The sequence below is a fragment of the Monopterus albus genome, unplaced genomic scaffold (assembly GCF_001952655.1).
Source record: "Monopterus albus unplaced genomic scaffold, M_albus_1.0 scaffold110.1, whole genome shotgun sequence".
Taxonomy (NCBI): Eukaryota; Metazoa; Chordata; class Actinopteri; order Synbranchiformes; family Synbranchidae; genus Monopterus; species Monopterus albus.
Window position 1 is genome coordinate 313352 of NW_018127990.1, and position 21306 is coordinate 334657.

The 21306-nt window shown below is 44.5% G+C and overlaps 1 protein-coding gene across 1 annotated transcript in view; it reads left to right on the forward strand.

Annotated features, from left to right (window-relative positions):
- Positions 1–21300, forward strand: part of tasora (transcription activation suppressor a) — a 22151-nt gene extending 851 nt beyond the window's left edge. The window contains exons 3-26 of the mRNA XM_020611125.1: positions 216–307; positions 873–1004; positions 1410–1540; positions 2617–2648; positions 2803–2908; positions 3072–3175; positions 3511–3614; positions 4432–4504; positions 5045–5119; positions 5990–6186; positions 7615–7890; positions 8017–8206; positions 9461–9589; positions 9842–9996; positions 10491–10668; positions 11028–11513; positions 11978–13410; positions 15650–15772; positions 16901–17060; positions 17323–17431; positions 18111–18289; positions 18399–18548; positions 18721–19501; positions 20018–21300. Coding sequence (XP_020466781.1) covers positions 302–307; positions 873–1004; positions 1410–1540; positions 2617–2648; positions 2803–2908; positions 3072–3175; positions 3511–3614; positions 4432–4504; positions 5045–5119; positions 5990–6186; positions 7615–7890; positions 8017–8206; positions 9461–9589; positions 9842–9996; positions 10491–10668; positions 11028–11513; positions 11978–13410; positions 15650–15772; positions 16901–17060; positions 17323–17431; positions 18111–18289; positions 18399–18548; positions 18721–19501; positions 20018–20558 — 5850 coding nt within the window. The 5' untranslated portion in view covers positions 216–301 and the 3' untranslated portion in view covers positions 20559–21300. The remainder of the gene's footprint in view (positions 1–215; positions 308–872; positions 1005–1409; positions 1541–2616; positions 2649–2802; positions 2909–3071; positions 3176–3510; positions 3615–4431; positions 4505–5044; positions 5120–5989; positions 6187–7614; positions 7891–8016; positions 8207–9460; positions 9590–9841; positions 9997–10490; positions 10669–11027; positions 11514–11977; positions 13411–15649; positions 15773–16900; positions 17061–17322; positions 17432–18110; positions 18290–18398; positions 18549–18720; positions 19502–20017) is intronic.
- The last annotated feature ends 6 nt before the right edge of the window (positions 21301–21306 follow it).

The window sequence follows — 21306 nt, forward strand, 5'->3', positions numbered from 1 at the left end:
AACTGAAAAGAAAAAGGCTAATAAATAGCCCAACTTTTTTTTTTTTTTTTTTTTTAAACCTTTTTCTTTCAGTTTATTGTTCATTCAGAGATTTTTTTTCTGTCCACTGAAAGGAGCAGTCACATGAGTTAGACAGAAAATTAGTGCCAGGTGGAAAGACAGTTAACCTGTGATATAAATTGTTCTTCTTTGTTGGGGTGTGTGTTTGTCTCTAGGAGTGTATTTATCCAGGTACGCAGACCTGCTCCAGGTTAACCCCTTCAGCCCTGGAACCACGGGGGAAATAATCATCTTCAAAGTGATGAAGGTAAATCATGTGGCTGATGGTCATTATCATCATCGTCATTGCCTGACCTGTAAAAGGCAGGAAACGTGACATAGCTAGAGGTGTCCAGGGTAATTCTTAGGATTTGTAACTGATCACATTTCAGTGAACTCTATCAGCTAAATGGAGCCAATCAAAATCCAGCTCTCTTTACTGAACTGAATTGTGTTTTGTCCACCTCATCCTGCTAGTGTTGCACTGCTGCTCTTCTTCACAACAGCCTGCAGTGCTAAATTTCACTGCATATGTGAGTCGAAATTAGTGTGTGTGAATGTGAAAACTAATTTGGGAGCACCAGTGTGAGTCACAGTTGTGATCAAGTTTGGTAGATACTATCTCAAAATCTAATTCTCTCGTCTTTATCAGCAAAGAGAAGTTTACGAAACGGCTTTTTAAAATCCACCACTGTTGCTTTCACCTGTTACAGTGTTTGTTGGCTGCAGGTCACCATATGTCAATGTTAATTAATTCATGTTTCTAATCTTTTGACAGTGATAGGAAAGATAACAGTTTTTGACAGTTGAGTTGTGTTTATTTTTGTTTTCAGGGGAAAGTGAAGAGCATCTATGAAAACATGAAGAACCTTCTAGATCCAACGCCGCGCTTCGACAGTCACATCTCTAAGAACACCAGCAAAGTCACCTCGCTCACCTCGTACCGAGCCTTCGAACTCACACAGGTAATTACACACACACACACACACACAGGAAATTCACCTGTGTATCTGTGGACTCAGAACTGTCTTACAAAAGCAACTCATAAAGTTTGAGAAACTGACTGTTTCCCTGGATGTTACCGCACTTGAAATATAATTTAATGCAGCAGTATGCAACATGACTTTTTAGTTGGCTGCTGTCAATTATCTGAAGGTCATGTTGGGGTCAAGGTGTTGCAGAAACAGCAGTATTGACTAATGTCAAACTAAAATCCTATATATAATCTCAGATGACAGATATAAATGTGTTTGCATGAGGAGTCAAGTTCACATCTGATTTGAGAAGCAAATTAGTCTAAAATGTACTGACAGGTCACATGAGGCAGCAGAGTGTGGCATTGCACACTGTTGTACTGTTGTTTCTTTCAGCACTACTTCTACGAGTATTTGTTCGATGAGCTGCGGCCGCGGCCTCGCCAGGTCTGTCCATACGCTGTTGTATCCTTCCAGTTTAAGGGAAAAGACTCGGCACTCCCCAGCAAACCTCTGGCCCCCATCAGGTATGGAGATGTGGAAACTGTATCCCTCCCAGCTCTCAGTGAAAGCCTGGAAAAGCCTGGAAATATTTGAAACTAATTAATTGCAACAAAGGTCAGACCAATTCAGCTGTCCCACGTTTTCTTACGTTTCTAACATTAAATTTAGTCCAGACGGTCTGCACCTCTTCAGGAAGAGTCCTTTGAGTCTAGAAAACTATTTTTTCAATATTCCTCTGGACTGAGGGAGCAAACATTCTGTGTCAGAGTTTAAGAATTTATATTAACATTTTTCACTTGCAGAGCAATAAACAGCTATAATATACAGCATGCTAACCGTGGCAACAGCTGTAAGTTGTTCTAGCATTAACCTAGCTAGCCTTACTTGCTTGCTAATAACTTGTTAGAAGAGTTAGATCTCTGCGATTTACAGCACTGTGGAAAAACAAAGACAGAGAGAGGAGGAGCTATTCACAGAAAGTCTGTGTGTGTGGGTGTTTGTGGGAGGGAGAGAGAGAGAGTGTGTGGGGCAAGGACTGGCTGAGCGAATCAGTGCACCGTGCGCAGATGAAATGGCGAGGGGAAATGTCTGTTACATTTGTCCAGAGCCCTAGGTGATATCATCAGATGTTGTTTTGTCTGACCAACAGTCTAAACCCAAAGCTGCTAAGTTCACAATAACATAAAACAAAGAAAATCTAAAAGAAGAGGCTGGACAAGATTATAAAAATAGTTGCTAATTCATTTTCTAGTGACAGATCCAGTATTCATTGCAGCTCTAGTGATTTTTGTGTCATGTTGCAGAGCAGACATTTAAATACAGTTTGCAATTGCATAACCATGCAACATTAATGTAACTTGCTCTAAAATAACTTGGCTACCTTGAATTTCACTTTTTTTTTCCAGAACATATTCAGAAATCTGGATTATTGTGCTTTATAAACAGTTGGCATTGACATCAGTTCTACAGGGCATGTTGCAAATGGGCTTAAGTTGAAAGAAATCTAAGCTGATGCTTTGGGCACTAAGTGTTGTATGAGTCAGTATTTATCACAGCACAAAACCTGATAGCTTCTCTGTCTGCTCTGTTTGATGGACAGGTTGAACAGCCAATCAGCACAGGGGAGTAAAGGTGAGTGCTGGTCCCTGTTTTCCATTTAATCCCATCTGACCTTAAAGTTTATGGATACAGCCTGAATATTGGACATAATAGAAAGTCCTGCCCTGAGCTTGACTCTGATGAGCTGTCATTTTTCTATTTCTCTCATTGCGTTTTGCTCTCTCAGAGCGTGCTCAGTTCACAGTGTGGTCGGGAGATTTGGTTCAAGGCGACCGGCTTCTCTACCAGATTTCCCTTCGCTCCTCCTCTCCTCCCTTCCTGCCCCACAAGCTGTGAGTACTCAACGACTTCTCGGATTGTTCCAGCAAAGCTTTGATGCAACAAAAATGTGCCTGTTTGCTGTGTTGCACAGCGTCAGATGACAGGATCAAATCATATTCATCATCAAATTGTAAAATGATTTGCTCTGTGTATTTGCTCCTGTATGTTCTTCAGACCAGAGAAGTTGGAAATCGGTTATTTGATGAGGCTTGACCAGATGTCCAAGCTTGTCCACTCCGACGTGTTCTCCTACAACATCTACAACAGCAGCCAAGAAGGTGAACTAGCCTCACGACTGATGGGACACTACACACTGGTGTGATTTTGAAGGCAGCTTTTGAAGTGAAGTCACATAAAAACATTATTTTGTGATACCATCCCATATTTTTTAAATTTGACCATTTTGACATGAGGAAATTCGTGTAGCTGTTAATTTGTAATATACAGTGTTTTTGAAACTGTATTTACATGACACACAAGGCCAACAGTCCTTTCAGGAATAAGTATAAAAGAAGAAAATGTTCATTTGCCGTTTGTATTGTTCCCTAACTGCTGTAATGGTATCACCAAGCTAAAAGAAAAACTCAGTCTGATTTTGTGTTTTTGTGTGTAGTTGTGAAGAACGGCCATTGTTGCAGTCTTCTGGAGGTGAATGACAGAAGTCGGTCAACAACCAGCATCACAATACTGCTGCAGGAACTGGAGATAAAGAGAGTGGTGGGTTCTGCTCACTTAACCGAACCAGGCCTTTATTTGAAACAGACGGATATTATAGGTTGTCTTTACTCCTACTTTGTCTTTACTTTCCCTTTTTAATGCCCGCTGAAGATGTTTTCCATCTTCATCTGTTGTTTTGATAAATTTAATGAAACACTTCCATGATCATAAACTGTCCTTTTAGCATGAGGCTTTTATTGTGAAAAGTCTGTGTGGGTTGAGTGTTACTGAGTAACTTAACAACAGTGGAGAAAAGGGCAAAGTAGGAGTAACTTGAAATATTTATTGAATGAAAACAGTATTATTGATAAAAGGGAAACTCCACAGAATTTTGAGGATGTCACAGCTTTGTTTTTGTACTGATCGAACTTTATATTACAGGGAATTTACCATGTAATCATTATAGTACACCACAATTTATTGTCTTATTTATTTCCTTTCTGTCAGTGTCCAGCCTTTATTTTTTGTGCTTGGCGTTATTTGACTACAGGGTTACATTTGAGAATCTAACCATTTATGTGTCACACTTGCAGTCTCAAAGACATTGGGATTTATAAATATCTGCTGTAGGTAATGATTCTCCCAGCAGAGAGCTTTAAAAAATAAGGCTAAGTAGAAAAGTACATTTTCTGGAGAACATACATGTTATTGCTAAAAACAAAAAGTTGCTAGCTATAACAGCAGAAGCAACAGGAAGAGAATGAACTGTTAGAGTGTTACTAAAGACTGGATGAACGTCAGAAGAAAAGAACTAGAAGTGAAGGGGAGACTGAAGGGAAATTAGATGAGAAGTGTTAAACGTCTGTTCTCCCTACAGGTTCTGGTGACTCCACTTACAGAGAGAGGATTTCTCTTTCTACTCTCCAGTGTGCAGATGGCCACGCCCACTGGTATGAGTGGTGTACTGGTAAACTATGTAGAGGCTAACCTGTCACGAGCCAAGTGGTTAGTGAAAGATAAACACAACACTGAGGCTAATGAGCCTCTAATGCTTCTGTACTTTAGGTTTTTATTTTCACTACAAGTCGAGGGAGTGCATCATTCCATTTTATCACAGTCGCTTACCAGTAATCAAAACGGTAAGCATGCTGTGTATTCATATTTAGGCTGGTTCACACTTAAATGTAACATTTATTCCACACAACCAATCCAGGTTCAGGAAGCCATAGACCGCTACCAGCCGAAACCAGCAACATGCCTTCCAGCCCATCAAAACCAAATCTTCTTTTTGACCAGATTTTATAAGATGGCAGTTTTCTGTATGAAGCTAGTGAGATAACACTGAAGTATTGAGGGTGAAAATTCATCAGTAAAGTTTGGTGTTAAGTTTTTTTTTTTTTTTTTTTTTTTTAAAGAACAATTAATCGTAGCAAAGTGAAAGTGGACAGGTAACTCTTGCAACACTTTCATTCTATCCTTTGTATTTCCAGAGAGAGGAGAGAGCTGGAAGAGGTGTCTTCAGGCCTTGTTTGTCTTTCCAGAGACCAGAGATGTGTCCCAAGCCAGTGAGTAACACAGGCACTGCTGGGTGGGTGGGTGACTCGTACAGTTTTTTTTTTTTTTTTATCCACTGTCCAGTGTTTAAAAGAATCAACTAAAAGAGGCTCCACAGATTTGAGTAGAGTACACATTTGAATATACATTGTTAATATAAATTCATTCATTCATTCATTTTCTACCGCTTAGTTTCTGAACGGGGTCACGGGGGGGCTGGAGCCAATCCCAGCCGGCAATCGGGCGAAGGCGGGGTACACCCTGGACAGGTCGCCAATCCATCGCAGGGCTAACACATAGACGAACAACCACACACACGCACACACTCCTATGGGCAATTTAGAGTCACCAATCAACCTAAGCTGCATGTCTTTGGACTGTGGGAGGAAGCTGGAGTACCCGGAGAGAACCCACGCAAGCACGGGGAGAACATGCAAACTCCACACAGAAAGGTCCCAGGTGGGGCCCGAACCAAGAACCTTCTCGCTGTGAGGCAACGGTGCTAACCACTGCGCCACCGTGCTGCCCTATTAATTAATTAATTAATATAAATAATGCAGATTTTATTGCACCTTTAACAAACACAAAAGAATTAACTGTAGAGGTTAAACAACACCTTAAAGGGTTAAAGGTCAAAGTGTTTATTTGTCATATGCACAGTTAGGAAACGTGTTTCCCTGTACAATGAAATTCTTACACATCAATGCCACAAAATACAAATGAAATATAAAGTAGATGAATAAGTAACACAAAATCTAAGGCACTTTAAGCAGCAAATGCAGAGATATAATAAAAATATATAAGAATATAATAAGAGGATGTATGCTGCATGGGAGCATCTCCTAATGGAGGTATGAATGCTTTCCTGTTTCTGCCTGTAGCATCAAGGTGGGCGTCCTCTTCACATGATTGCTCAGAGTCATCAATGTCTGGTGCCATGGTGATGCCACAGCTGAGGCAGTTTATCCCAGCATTGCACCACTCCCTCATCAAGGCCCGCGCCAACCCCCCTGCTGAGCTGTCTGTTGGTGTGGAGCAGCTGATGAAGGAATACTTTATCAGTTTGACTGATGACAAGGTACAACCAGAGTCTCTTTAAACACTCAGATTTCTGTTTGTATTTTTTCACAGGAGGCTTTGGCACAATCTTCATTAGATTTGCTGTTAATGCAGTTGTGAGTCTCTAGGTGCACACTGAGCTACAGAGGCTCACTTCATGCTGATTCCCTAAATGTCATGAATGGCCACTTGTCAGGTGACTGTCCAAGACAGTGGTGGCCAATTCCAGTCCTCGAGGGCCGCTGTCCTGCTTGTTTTCCAACTATCCCTGCCTGACCTGCTGCTGATTACCTGGCTCGGGTGTGTTCAGCCAGTCAGAAGCTGGAAGATACCATACGGTCCAAGACATTCAATCACTTGTAAACACTGAGGGGTTATTGCTGTATTAGTCATTAATACTGACGTATCCAAATGCTATGTGTTAGCTGTCATGTGCTGCCACAGGCCCACTTGGTTTTAAGGAACCAGGTCCAAATTTGCACATTCTGTCAGTAGGTTCAATACCTAGGTGGCTACGAATTGAGCACATGTGGTATCGACACACTGGAGCTTTGTGTTGATGAGGGAACTGAAGGCATGCTTGTTTTAGGAAAATCAGTCGCCTGCAGATTTCTGTTGTATTAAACAGGTTAGAACATTGTTTTTGTCTATAGCACAGTTGGTTGTGGAATGTTTTATTGTCGGTTGAACAGGTGGAAATAATACATTTATTTATTTACATCAGTAATATCACTTTGCTTTGCTTTTCATTTTTTGTAACTGCTGTGGCCAAATGTTTTTAGTTGTCTATCTGTCCCATTCTGGTGAATGTATCATCTCAGGATACCCTCGAGTTTCTTTAAATTTGACACAAACATCGACTTGGATTCAAGGATGAGCTGATTACATTTTGGTGGTCAAGATTTCTGTCACCTCACATTTGTCCCATTCCTGTGAACTTGACTGGTTGATGAAGGCAAACAACAGTAACACTAATTCTTTTTGCTCTCGTGGTTTTGTTTTCTCTCTCTGTTCTGATCAAATGTATTTTGGATGTGATCTGATTATCCTCGGATCCTTTGGATCAGGTCTGGCTGTTCTTGTGTCAGGGTTTCCTGAGATCACAAATTTTGGATACATGTAGATCTCAACTTTATGCCATGTTTTGGAACCTGGCTGCAAAGATTTGTTTTCATTCAGCTACAAAAGCATTATTATTGTTTGGTGCTTGTGTTTGGAATAGTCAGAATTCCAGTTCATCCCAAAGGTGCTGGATGGGGCTAAGGTCAAGGGTTTGTGCAAGTCGGTCCAGTTCTTCTACACCAACCTGGGAAAACATGTCTTTATGTACCCGACTTTGTGCACAGCTGCATCGTCATGTTGAGTGCATTTTGTAAATACGTCTGTCATTTGATCTTGAATCATTCCTTGTAATATTAGAGCACATCTTTCTGTCTTTGATTTCCAGTTTCGACAGTACTCCATCGGTGAGTACGATGAGCAAGGAAAACAGTTTGTTATACCCAAACACCACCAGGTGAACATGGAAGGCTACCTGCGCTCCTACCTGTACATCCCTGTCCTTTACCAGCTGAAAGTGTCCCATGCCAGACAGATTATGGAAGCACACTGTGGGTCTGAGGTGCTACAAGAGGTGAGGCCCAGGAAGGGCTCTGGATACCAGAAGGAGGCAATGGGGAAGGAGGCAATGGGCACTAAAGACAAACAGACCAATAGTCAAAAGGTAAAAACTGACATCTGGTGAAATGATGACTGTTTAAAAATACCAAGTTCCCTTCAGATTTTATTTATTTTTGTTATGTCAGCCTTTTAGTCCACAGTGAACTCAAATGTGTGATCTTTTTTTCAGATGCAGCAGTTGATAGACCTGGTTATGGATTGTAAGAAGAATGCGGAAAATGAGGTGAGGAGGGAGGAAGGGGGAGATGGAGGGCTGAAGGCACCAGGGAGGAAGAGGAGGCTGGAACAGCAGACGGCAGAGAGGACGCTTAAATTCCTGAAGGCATCGCAGCAACCTGGAAGACACAACAAGATTCCAGGTTAGCAGACAAGAATTGGAAATCTGAATGTAGAAGGCACAGAAAAGACAACAGTAAAATGTTATCAGACAAGTTCCCTCTGTTAAAATAACCCCCTAAGACCCATAGACTGAAAGGATAGTCAAATATATTTTTCGCACCAACTGACTCCAAACATTGCTGCTTGCTGCATGGCCAGTTTCCTCTGCACTGTAGCCCTTGTCACAGCTAAGTGTGCTGTTGGCCTGGAAAGACTATAGCTATGTGCCCCGACATGACTTGGGGAGTTCATGCTCATGTTTTCACTGCATTTAGCAATTCAGCCACTTTTCATTCATTCATTTAGGTCAAGTCAGGGGACTTTGGTGACCGAACCCTAGTTACGAAAAATATTCGCCTTTGGTGCATTTCCACCCGAAGGTTCCTGGTACTTTTCCCAGGAACTAAAGTCCAAGAATGTTCCCCAGGGTAAAGGTCCCTTGAGCGCATTGTGATTTGAATTTCCACAGCAGGGCCAAAGCCCTGGGAAGATTAAACAAATTAGCATATCAAAAGCGCAATGCTCGGCAGAAGTGTGTTAAGAATGAATGCTGCATATAAAATGTTGTGGGGCATTTGACCAGTCAGCAATGTTCAGCACTGCAGGCCTCGCCTCAGTAGTTCTTGGATCCTCAGAAAGTACTACTCCTGGCTAGAACTACATCCACTAACTGAATTTAGTCTCTGGTTCCTCCGGTGGAAACGCAGGCAGAGGAGCTAAGTTCCGCAAAAGGTTCCTGTTCCTTTGGTCGAAACAAGGCTATAGAACATAATGTCTGAGTTCGTGGACAAACCGGTCTCAGTAGCAAGTTACTGCCCCAAGTGAAAAGCTTCAGGTTTTCTTGGGCCCCTTGTCCAGTGACAGTAAATGCCAAATCCTACTTTAAGTATTCACGTAGGATGCAAGAAAATTACGTTTTCTCTTACACTCGTACTTGTAAAGGCACAAGCACATCAAAATTTAGGCACACAGACACACAAACTGCATGTGCGTGTACATGTAATAACTATGTGCAGCAGCCTTGCTGACACCTCCCTGTGGAGGAATCCAAGGCACATCCAACCAGGAGACTTATGCAGAAAATTCTGGCAAAGCCTGTGGGAAAAGCTGGAGGAGGTTTCTGGGACAAAGGATATCCTGAAGACCTCTCTCTGAACAACAGTTAATAATTTCTTTAGTCTTTTGATTTTATTGTGCATCTTTCATTTAGATTTCATTTTGATTTTATTTCCCAGATGAGGGAAGGCAAGTCCCCGCCCCTCCAGGCTCTCTCGCATCTGCGATTGGCTCAGTGGGTTTGAAGGATATTGATCTGAGGGAAGATGGATCTGAACTTGCTGCCAGACTTCTCAGCCTGCTGACGGGTGACTGGATACTGAGACTTTGTTAGGCAGTGCACACAAGCTGCTACAGGACATGTGGAGCCTTCAACATTTCATTCATATGCCTTTTGCTGTTTTCAGCTGCTTTGTTCGGACAATTTTGGTTTATTTGGTGCTGCAAAGTTGCTCCATCTTTTCACCATTCACATCTTGATTAGATCAGAACACTAGGTAGAACTCTTGATAAAACAAAAAACAGATCTCTGAAAATGAATGTTACTCTGTTTCTGACAGGCCTGAACCAGGCCGCCACGGGAGCAGCCGGTCAGAACCTTGGTGAGGTGCCGGAGGAGCAGCAGAGAGACTCCTGTCCGTTTGATAGGCTGGCCACCAGGCTGGGCCTACCCACCAACTGTGACATTGACCTGAGGAGGCAGGAAGAGCTGGAGGTAACTGTTTGTTTGGCACACATTATAGCTCTGTAGATTCTTTTCCACAAATTATTTGTGTAGATACATAGTGAGAACAGCTGCCTGTGGTTTGCAAGAGTTGGTGTTGTTAAAAAATGTTTTGAGTTGTTGTTGCATGTTCTTTACATACAGTACAGCTACATAAAGATGCTGTGGACATGCATTCAAAGCATGATACATCACACAGTTGAGCATTCTAGTTTTTTGGTTTGGTAGTGAGGCTTTCGATCCTTATCAACATCATGTCGAGGAGCTGCAACACATTCCCTCAGTGGAGGTCTCAAATTTAGAGCCACAACCATTAGTCGATTGATAGGAAAGTAATTCTGATTGTCAATTGAATGACTTCAGACATTTTTCAATCTTCAAGTTTTTAAAATGTGAGGATATCATGCTTTTCTTTGTCGTACTTGATGGTGCATGAATATATTTGGGTTTGGGGGTTCACATAGTGTGTGGTTTTGTATATGTAGGAACAGACGGCGGGCAGCATCAGTAGTTTGGAGGGATTCAGTCCCAGCTCCCACAGCGGGGAGATTAATCACTATGGAGCAGCCTTCAGAGGAGGAGGAGGAATGGGGAAGAGAGCAGGATGCTACGAAGAGGAGGAGGAAGAATGGGAGATCCCATGGGTCCTCATCCCCATAACAGGTCTGTCCTCCCAGTCAGGTTATACAACAAAAACAGTCAAAACATGTAGAAGGTCCACTTCAACATGCCATTATGGAAGATTTCCCAGTCTGTCCAGTTTAAAGCTCTTCCATACTCTCAGGGGACCATATCCTGACTTCTTTGTCCTCTGCTTTACAGCTCTTAAGCTTCGTTTTGTAGGTTGGAATTAAAAACACTAACTAATGATCAGAGTTAGTCACAGGTCTGATTCTGGACTAATAAGCCAGTGTGCAAAATGCTTTGCTGTACTACTGTACTACTAGAGGCTGTTATGAATGAACAGGTTGTGACCGGAATGAAAGATGGAAGATGAACTTAACTCTGAGCTCTTTCTGCAGGGCTGTGTTCAGAGCGGTACACCCCAAGAGACAGAAACACCCCCCAGGACCCTCGTTTCCAGCACCTCACCGTAGCAACAAGCGTCACCACAACAACCCAACCTCCCAGGAAAAGCCCCACCCCATCTCCTGAGCCCACCTCTCCTCCCTCCCCCTCCCAGTGCCCGTCCCCTGAGCCCACTACTCCTCCCTCACCCTCCCAATGCCCATCACCTGACCCCAGCTCTCCTGAGTCCAGCCCCCCCCTTTTTCGGTCACAGTGCCTGTCCCCAGCACCTAGCCCTCCCACTTCTCCCTCCCAGTGCCCATCTCCACAGCCCAGTCCTCCCAACTCTTCCTCCCAAGTCCCATCCCCTCTGAAGTGGTCTCCCCCCTCTCCTTCCCAGTGCAAGTCATCAGAGCCTAATGAGCTCAACGCACTTAACAGGGGCCACAGTGGATCTAACAAGAGGCGGATAGCCCCCCCAGCCTTCAGGGAGTTTGCAGGTAACCTCAGTCGGCCTGTGTTGGTTTCTTGTTGCATCTGTTCATGTTTTAGACTGCAACGCAACCCACGGCTTTGAGGTTTTTTTTTTTTTTTTTCTTTTTCTTTTTTTCATATTTATCTTTGACATAAAAAATTGGACGTTTCATAGTTTCTAACTCTGTGTGAAAATTGAGCCAAGTTTATTTCCTTTTGGAGTGTTGACCAAAACCAGTAGATGACAAGAAGCAGACTAAGGTTGATGCCAGCAGTTCTGTGATTTTTAGCAAGTCCTACAGCCACTATTTTGATCATTGGTTGCAGTCGTTTCACTTCACCTAGTAAGCTCATTGTCTATATTAGGCTTGCTGACTTGGCCACATGCACTTTAGACCAATAATGATGATAAAATAATAATGGAGCCAGTGTTTCTATAGTCAGTATGCTTATAATGTTTCCCCAGTCTAACATGGTCCCTCTACTGCAGCAGTGTCCAAGGACAGAGAAGAGAAACCTCAGGGGAAAGAAAAGAAGAGTGAAGCATCCATCTCTGCATGTATCCCTCCAGCTCCAGAGGGGAATACAATCCCCTCCCAAGCACCCACTGATCACGTGAAGGAGGACACAGGAGAGAAAACAGGGTGGCTGAAGGAGATGCAGGCAGGGCTTTTGGAGAAGGAGAAACAAACTCAGCCAGCTGAGAACTTAAAAAAGCAGAGAGCGGAAGCAGCCAAAAACAGTAAGCAATATGAGGAGGAGGTGGTGGGCATGACACATGAGGCAGTTAGTGAAAGGGTGCAAAAGGGAGTAGTAAAGGACCTGGTAGGTGCCTCTTTGTTTTCTTCATCTGTCTCCTCATCCCCTACTCATCCTCTCAGAGATATTGACAGCATTGTGGACAAGCATCTGGGGGACTTTGCCTCTGAGATGCAGCTTCTCCTGCAGGGGGAGAGCATTCATTACAGCTTGCCACAGTCCCCACACTCCACATCAAACCCAGAAGCCACCATACCTTCACACATGCTCCCACCCTCCTTTGTATCTCAGTTTTCACAGTATGTGTCTTTCTACAACCCCTGCCCTCCGGTCCAGGACTATGTTAACTCACTACATGACAGCATTAACAGCATGCTGACGGAGTTAGAAAGCTCATCGAGCCACAGTGATGATACCAGGTTGGCTGGCAAAGTTGGTGCTTATGTGTCCAGCATCCGAGCAGCAAATGTTAAAACAGGTGTAGATGATGAGGTTTCTGTAAACAGCGGTGACCTCACAGCTGCTGCTGACGGTGCTTCAGCCGATCAAGCTCCTGCACTCTGCATAGAAGGTGACGTCTGGCTGCCAGATGCAGTCACCAAGCGGTTTCCTGATGCTACAAACAGCAAGAGTCCCCCAACTTCTCATGACACTTTATCTGTTCCTACCTCTGCGTGTGGCTCCGCCTATAAGTCCACCAACACCGCCGATCTCCATCCTCCTCCTGCCACACAGTCTCAGTGGAACTGGAAACCACAACAAAGTCACACTTCAGAGATCAACAGCACCGTTGCTCACAATGTCACACAAACACTAAACGGCAGCACTTTCAGGACTGTACATTGTGCCACCGATGTTGAAGCTGGCAGCAGTCTTGTAGGTTCAAGCTGCAAGGTGACTTTACCAGGGTTGAGTGGTGTATCTAACAACCTGGCACAGTCTTCGTGCTCATCTGAACCGGTCTCCAGCTCTGTCCCTGTGTCCATCCCTGGGCCTGGCACAGGTCCCACCCCACCGGCCACAGCCTTGAGCTCTGTGATCAGCCAGCTGGAGCCAGAGGTGTTCAGCAGCCTTCTCAAGATCATCAAAGACGTCAGGAAAAACTCCCTGAATTTCTACCTCCACGACACCGAGCCGGGGGACCAGCTGTGTGAAGACGTCAAGGTAATATCATGGATGGCATAGTTCAGAGTGTATGAGTCATTTGAGTAGGTGAGCATGGGTGCCTGATGACATACAACCCTGTAAATATTTTAGTTTTTACAGTTAATCCATCAATAAAATCAAGGGCTAACTTTAATTTAGAAGATTCTGTTAAATTGTAATATAATAACCTCAGTATACAGAAACTAAGATACTGTAAATAAACAAACCCTAGTGAGTTATAGATTGAGAGAACGTATTGTAAACCCAGAGATGACTGAGGGGGTCCATCCAAACCGCAATATAAAGAGAGTTATGAAAACTATTTGACATCTACTCGATTTAAACGCCCGAGGTTTAAAGCTGTCAGACTGAAGAAAGGCAGGCTGAAAGGACATCTCAGTTGTGGCTTCTCCCCTACAGGCCCCCCAAAGGAAGGGATGGGAAGAAGGTAGAGCCACTACCCAGAGCGGGAAGTCAATGAGGGACAATTGAATTGTTCAATAACTACCAGAATCCAGCAAGGAAAATTATAATAGCTTAGGTTGATATTTTGAAATAGTTTTATTTAGTTGTAAGCCAGTCAAAATGACTTTTGAGGATTTTAATGTTTTGCCTTATTGCTATGCAGCATCTTCTTTTAAAATCGATATGAAATTCCTAAAAAGGTTAACCTCTCTCTCTTTATTGAGTTGGTTTTGTTATTGTTGTTATGCCAACTGGCATAAGTGTTGATTTTTCTAGCAGCAGTCTTTCTTCCTCCACACGGCGAGGAGTCGGAAAGAGAGCTCCATGCCCTCTGTCCAGTTCGCGCACTGTCCCATTATGTGGCCTGCATGACAACTATCAGACAAACACAGCAGTTGTTTGTGCATTACAGGGAGCATTCTCTTGGGAAGCCCCTGACTAAGCAGTGGCTGTCTCACTGGTTGTGTGAGCCCATCATACAGACATACGTGTCAGCTAGGAGAGGTCCCCCTCCTGGCATGAGAGCTCACTCCACAAGTGCTATTTTATCCTCCACAGCAATCTTGGGGGATGGCTGTGGAAGACATTTGTACAGCAGCCTCCTGGGCTTTCCCATGTCCTTTCACTCGCTTCTGCCTTCTACCTATTATCTGTGCGTTTTGTCAGCGCGCCCTTCCCTGCACTTATTCTCCTCTGATGAACATTAACGGCCATCCCTGCCTTCTCACAGTGGCAGTCAGGTTCTATATGGGGCATGATTGTGTCTGCTTCTCAGACAAGGTCTGTTGCAGGAGAGAGGATGTTGTACTTGGGCTGCTATTGCGGGATATACCAACAAGCTGAGATGTTTACAATGCTCTTTGGCAGCAGTGAGCCAGCAGGGCATTGACTACATCCAGCTGTGCTTTTATCCAATAGCGACAGCTCTTAGAGGGCGAAGCCTATACGAAGTAGTATGATGGTTACATTCAGTAACCCAAGCTTCTATGACTATAGGCATAGCCCTCTAAGCCGGCAGCCTCGCTGTCTCTACCCCTGCCAGCTGAAGAAAAAGCGCTGGCATAAGGAACCAAACTCAGGTCACATTGGCATTTACGCCACGACATCGGACCTAAGTGGGGACAGCCCAGTACAGGGCACGAGAGAAATCTCTTCAGGACTGCACATGCGTGAGGGATAAACCCAATAGTGACAGCTCTTAGAGGGCTACACCTATACTCATCGAAGCTTGCGTTACTGTACGTCACCATTGCTCTGAGCCCTTGAGCCTATAATTCAAGTTTTAGTCTTGTCCTAGTCTATATTTAGACCCTCATCTTGCATACTGTTAAAAATAAATTTAATTTGGTTAGAGGTGGGATTTGACAGGTTTAATTAGCTTGTGGCCAAACCCCAATCCGAGAGAGAGGCAAAGCTTTCACAACCTGAAACCTGTCTCAAGAGTGCATGTAAAATAAATACACTACATGATTTGCAGGTGAACTTGTGAATGTCTTGTTTTGTTTTGTTTACCAATGCTGGCCAACGCCCTGGCTGATGCTGTTGTTAAATGCTTCATTTCTCTGCCCTGTATCTCATGATTGTAACACACTTTTCGGTACAGATTATTACAAGTGTGATTAGTGAGCAGGCACTGTTGTTGCTGTTAAGAACTTTAAACCTAATCAACTTTAATTGTGCCTAAACTAGAAGACTCAGAGTCCAGTTCATCAGCATTCCAGCCAGATCCAATCAGTATGTCTTTGTGTATATCCATCGTGTGTGTGTGTGTGTGTATCCTCTAATGATGTAGGAGCACTTGTTGAAGCAGGGGAACGTGGAACAGTCTCCTGGGGCCTTTCTGAACCAAGAAGACCCTGACAACAGACTGCTGGTCATCATTAAAAACAAAGACATCGCTGGACACATCCACAAGGTCCTTCTGAATGTTGAGTGTAACAACTATGTTTGTTCTGACTGTCTTGGCTGCCAGTGGCAGTAACAAGGTGGATGTGTGTTATCCTGCTCTGCACAGACCCACACCTTATTTGAATGTCCTGCGCATTTTGAGTACATTTGGCTTCTTTGTTCCTTGTTTATTGTTAACCCTGTACTCTCTGCAGGTACAAAAGCTCTCAGGCCATTGGTCCTAGTTGATTTGGATGTCAGATGTTCTAACCCTTGGCAGCTGTCATGCCACAAACCAACTAAGACACCTGTGTGATTAGTTTGTTTTATAGGCGGTGCCAGCCATCTCACTGTAGGGTGGGAGCGAGCGAGGCCAAGGCCATATGTGCATGCTAACTAATTGGAGGCCTGAAGTCCTTGGGGATTGGCACAAACCAAACCTGTCTGTATAGGTGTGTCTCATTCTCTCCAACCGCAAAAGGTCTCAGGAGAGAATTTCCTCAGATCAAACTTGTGCCATTGTGGACAGTATTCAGGTGCACATGACATCTGCTGTGTAGGCACATAGTTCTTATGAGTTTTACCATTTTTTATTCAGTAATCACAATAAGATAAGGACCAGGTGAATTTTTTTGGTTTCAGTTTAGTTTCATTTTTTGATCACCCTCTCTCTTGGGCCCCAGCTCCTTGTGCTGCAGCATCAGTCTGTGCTGGGGGTATTTATTGTATAAATTTCTTCTCACTTATTTTGCATCCGACCTGTCCAGGGTTTACCCCACCTTTGCCCGATTGCCGGCCGGGATTGGCTCCAGCCCCCCCCTCGTGACCCCGTTCAGGGATTAAGCGGTAGAAATGAATTATTTTGCATCCCTGAATGGGAACGCCTTGAACTGTACAACTTCCAGCAGAACTGCTCTTCCTTTTTTCCAGTGCAAAACCAAATTGACTCCTTTGTGAACAAGAACACACTTAACTTCACTGTCCAGTCCCAAAAAATAAGTCGCAAACCCTTAGTAAATCTCCCCCTTTGTGTACTGCCACTGGAAGGAATTCACCAACTAGTACCGACTGTCTGTGTTGGACAGATAATCAATTCTTATTAAAAAGGCAAGCTGAAAACAGATTAACAGGAGAAGTGTGTTTTTGTACGTATCAGATCCCAGGCCTGGTGTCTCTGAAGCAACACCCCTCTGTGGTGTTTGTGGGAATCGATACACTGGACGACATCAGGAACAACAGCTACAACGAGCTCTTTGTGTCTGGAGGTTGCATTGTCTCAGATGAGTTAATCCTCAATCCAGACTTCATCACTCATGGTAGGTCAGGGATTCACATCCAGTAATGAGCCAGCAAAATATATTTTTAGATTATTGTAATGGAACATTTGTTTGTTTACACTTTTTCTTGTCATAGACTAGTCCACTAACAAATATTAAGAATCTTATTCGCAGGTAGTAATGTTTTGTTTTACTGAAAAATAGTGTTCTTGTGCAAGAAATGTTCTGTGGATGTTTGCATCAGTCTATTAGTAAATGATTTTGCTATTTATTTCATGTGCTAATTGTTGGGATGTTGTAGATCAACTGGCAGCGCTGCTGATGTTCCTGGAAGAGCACAGTTCCCTGGAGAGTGTCTGGAAGTGGAAGGTTCACTGCAAAACCCACAAGAAATTAAAAGAGCAAGCCAGGTACTCTTTTTGTCTGCACTGTAAAATTGGCCTACACTATAGCACAATGGTTACATGAGGGCAGACACTGATATAGAATATCACACTGATTGCATGAGTGTCTGACTCTTACAACATGGGTTGTGAGTTTTGTTTTCCTTTTTTATGCAAAATGAGCCAGTCATGCAGGCAAAGCCAAGGATTTCACACCAGTTGCACTTCACAGGGTCTAAAGCTAGTATAGGCTCTCTCTCTCTCTCTCTCTCTCTCTCTCTCTCTCCCCCTCCCTCACTCACTCCCCCCCTCACACACAGACCCTAACCTTAACCTAACCCTAACCTCATCCTAACCCTAAACCATGTTGCCACCCTAAAATTCAGTTTCTTGCCCATGGGGACCTCAATTTAGGTCCCCACTGTGAAATGGGTCCTCATGAGTTGGTATGGAGTCAGGAAGAAGTCCCCACGTAGCAGGAAAAACGCGTCCTCACACACACACACACACACTACATGCAGCTGGCTATAGACATCAGCTCAACAGGCCCTGATAAGTTTTTATCCAACTCATGAACAGCAGTTAGTCCATGTCAGGCCTTGCACCTGTAAAACATCCTGGTTCCTTGACTCTTGGACAAAGCAGGTCTTTGTAGGTCTTTTGTCAACATCTGTCTTTTCAATGTGTGTGTATGTTTGGTTGTCAGGTTCAGGAGAGATGCAGCCAGCCTATTGGATTTGCTGTCAGCCTACCAGAAGCGGCAGATTGTTGAGTTCCTCCCCTATCATCACTGCGACATGATAAACCATCAGTCACCTGACCTGGACTGTATCATCGAGCTCCAGGCCCGATACACACAGTACAGGCACACAATCTTCCTGACTGGTACGTGCGTGTCAGCCATGCTGGAGGTCCGGATGACTCGGTGATTACCTGATGAGCTGCTGAGATTCAGCACCTGCACTGATGTTACTGCCTTTTTTCTGTTTATCAGAGCATCATCATGAGAGGTTCACTGCCTACTCCAGTAGCGGCATCATTGTAGCTGGTATTGAAAAAATTCTGCACAACTTCACTGGACTGGTTGGTTACCATGACATCAGGGACAAGCAGCCAATCATGGATGACCTGTTGGCAGCCAAAAGTTAGTTTTATTTTAATTAGAAGATACAAAAATCCAGTTAAAAAATAAATACCTTGATTATAACGCATGACCCTTGAGCTTCACAAACCTTCATAAGTCCATATTGGTGTTGCCTGGCGTTCATGTTCTGTTGTCTCTCTGTGCTGTACTGACAGCTCTCCTCTGTCCTCAGGTCTCGACAGGCAGCTGAGTCATGGTGACTCTGTTTCAGGCTCCGAACACATCCATCCCTTCTCCAGTAACCAAGCTCAAAGCCTCCTCCAACAACCTGACTCTGGCCTCGACCTTCACCCCCACGTCTCTGACCAGCTTGTCCCAGACGCCTCCTATAAGGACGCTGTGCCACCACCTTCACACAGGCACTATGAAGTGCTGCAACTGGCCATTTCACATCTGCGGGCTGAGCGTCAGGCACAACAGCAGCAGCAGCTATCGGGCTCCCAGGTGGAGTGTAGCATCAACCCCCACAATAGCTTTCTTCTCGATCCTGTTCATACAGGTAGCGGTCACACCCCTGTTCCTTCAGTTCAGGGAGGTCCTGCGGCCTTAGACCAACTCACTCCTGGCAGGAAAGCAGTGGCGGCCACTCTGGACTTAATTCACTCCTCACTACAGCCGGAGCTGGAAGGGGAGGGGAGGAGGGGGGACAGAGCAGAGCTTTCCACAGAGGGACAGAGGAGGGGGAGTGGCGGCAGCGGAGGAGGAGGAGCGGCGGCTGGAGATCAGCAAGATGGTACTCCAGGTAGAGTGGTGGGGGTGGTGGGAGGAAAGTGTGTTAGTGACACCTTGGTGTCCAGTCAAAACACAGCTGCAGTGACAGGACCAAGCAACCAGGCAGACTCGACCAGTGACAGGAGAGAGAAAGTTAATCAACAAGAAGAACCTGCATTTCCTAAGCATGGTGCATCCTCCTCTGGTACCCCCTCCTGTTCTGTAGAGGGCAGCAGATTAAGGTCAGTAAATGGAACATGTTTTAGTTTGATGCCTTTTTTTCTACAGTCTAGTTTTTAATGAGACCAAATCTGTAACATCTAATCTGTTAACAAGCTGCTGGGCAGTTCTGTGTCTGTCACCTTGCTATGTTTAGCAGGTCTGGACTATGTCTGCTGCTTTAAATTAACCTGAACAGACCTGACTGAAACACTCTAAATTATAGCCACAAGAGCTGGATATCGTCTAGACTTTTTCAGCAGCACTGCCTATTTAATACCTTAAATAAGATAAGAACCTTTATTAGTCCCACACTGGGAAATTCATAAAGCAAAGGGATAGAATACCACAGCTACTCACTTTGGGAAATAGTCATATTTTTAGAAACCTATTTTTATTGAACAAAAGAAACTGTTGTCTAAACACATACAGTGCTACTAACTAAAATACACTTGTGGTTTAAATTAAGAACTGTCTGATCAAATAGGAAACCAAGATCATAAATCTGCCCAGATGTTCATCATGTTTTCTCTTTGTAGAGACACACCATCAGGCCAGGAACAGCCAATAAGAGGAGAGGGAGCACCACCTGGGAACAGCACAACATGTAGCACCACAGTAACAGGAAGTAGTGCCACCGTGAAAGGAAGTATCGCCACGGTAACAGGCCAGCTGGATAAAGTGAATCATGCTCTGCCCCAACAGCAACATTTGCAACAACACAGCAACCAGCAGCAGCAACTCAGTGAGCAACCACAGCTCCAGCCGAGACTGTCGAATCCTCCACAGCTCGGGGGCGTTAGCCTCCTGCAGGCCCACCACCTGCATCGACTCCACCAGCCTTTCCCCTCCAGCCCCATGCTGGCACCCCTGACATCGCTGGGAGGGATAACAAGCCTCCTGGGACCTACACATGTGTGGCCAGGGGGCCTGGGCCCTGCAAGGCCTGCTGCTCTGGTCTGGGGCTTCCAACAACCTGCCACCACCTCTAGCCTGCTGGGGGGGTTCTCCAACCCTGCAGGTCAGGGCAGCAACAGTTACAGAGGGGGGCAAAGAGGAGGGGGCTTTACTGGGATTTAGAAAGTCATTTTAGCGACACCAGCTGATCTGCCCAAGAACCTCCACACAACCAAAAAGCAGCTCCTTGTTCCAGATAATATACCGGTACATGTTGAAACACACATTGCAAACAGTGACAGGTGTGAGACTGACAAAAGCAGGAAGTAGGAGCGATGGCACTGCATTATTTATCATCAGGCTGATGTCTAACCTTGATGCAGCATTGTCATAGGTCCTGTCACTGTCTTGATTCACCTTCTCCTCCAGTCACGGTACGACAGCAACAAAGGCCCCCAACCAGCGCTGACCGACGGTGCTGCTGTTCAGTGGAATGCAACTGTTTGAACACCAGAGAAGCTCAGACAGAAGAGAACTGGTGTAAAGTAACAAAAACAGGACTTGCTCTGAAATGGGGGAATATCTTCTACTAAAGTGACTTTGTATATTTAATAGTCACCTTGTGGAAGGTTTTATGAACCTGACAGTGACTGAAACAAGAATGGCAGTCCAGGAGTGTGACATTCCCAGCAATATAACTCTTCATCAGACAATCAGAATCTCTGTAGCCACCCCTGAGTAGGAGCAACAGCGTGTATGAGAAATTGCAAAGCAACAGTCAGCTGCTGTAGTGTCGGACAAAAAACCTGCAGCCTGCATGCGACTCCCTGCAGTAACCACTACATGTTGATCGGTTAGTATAGAATAGTAAGGAAAAGGCCATACCTCACCCTTTGGACACGTGTGTGTGTGAGAGTCAGCAGCAGAAATC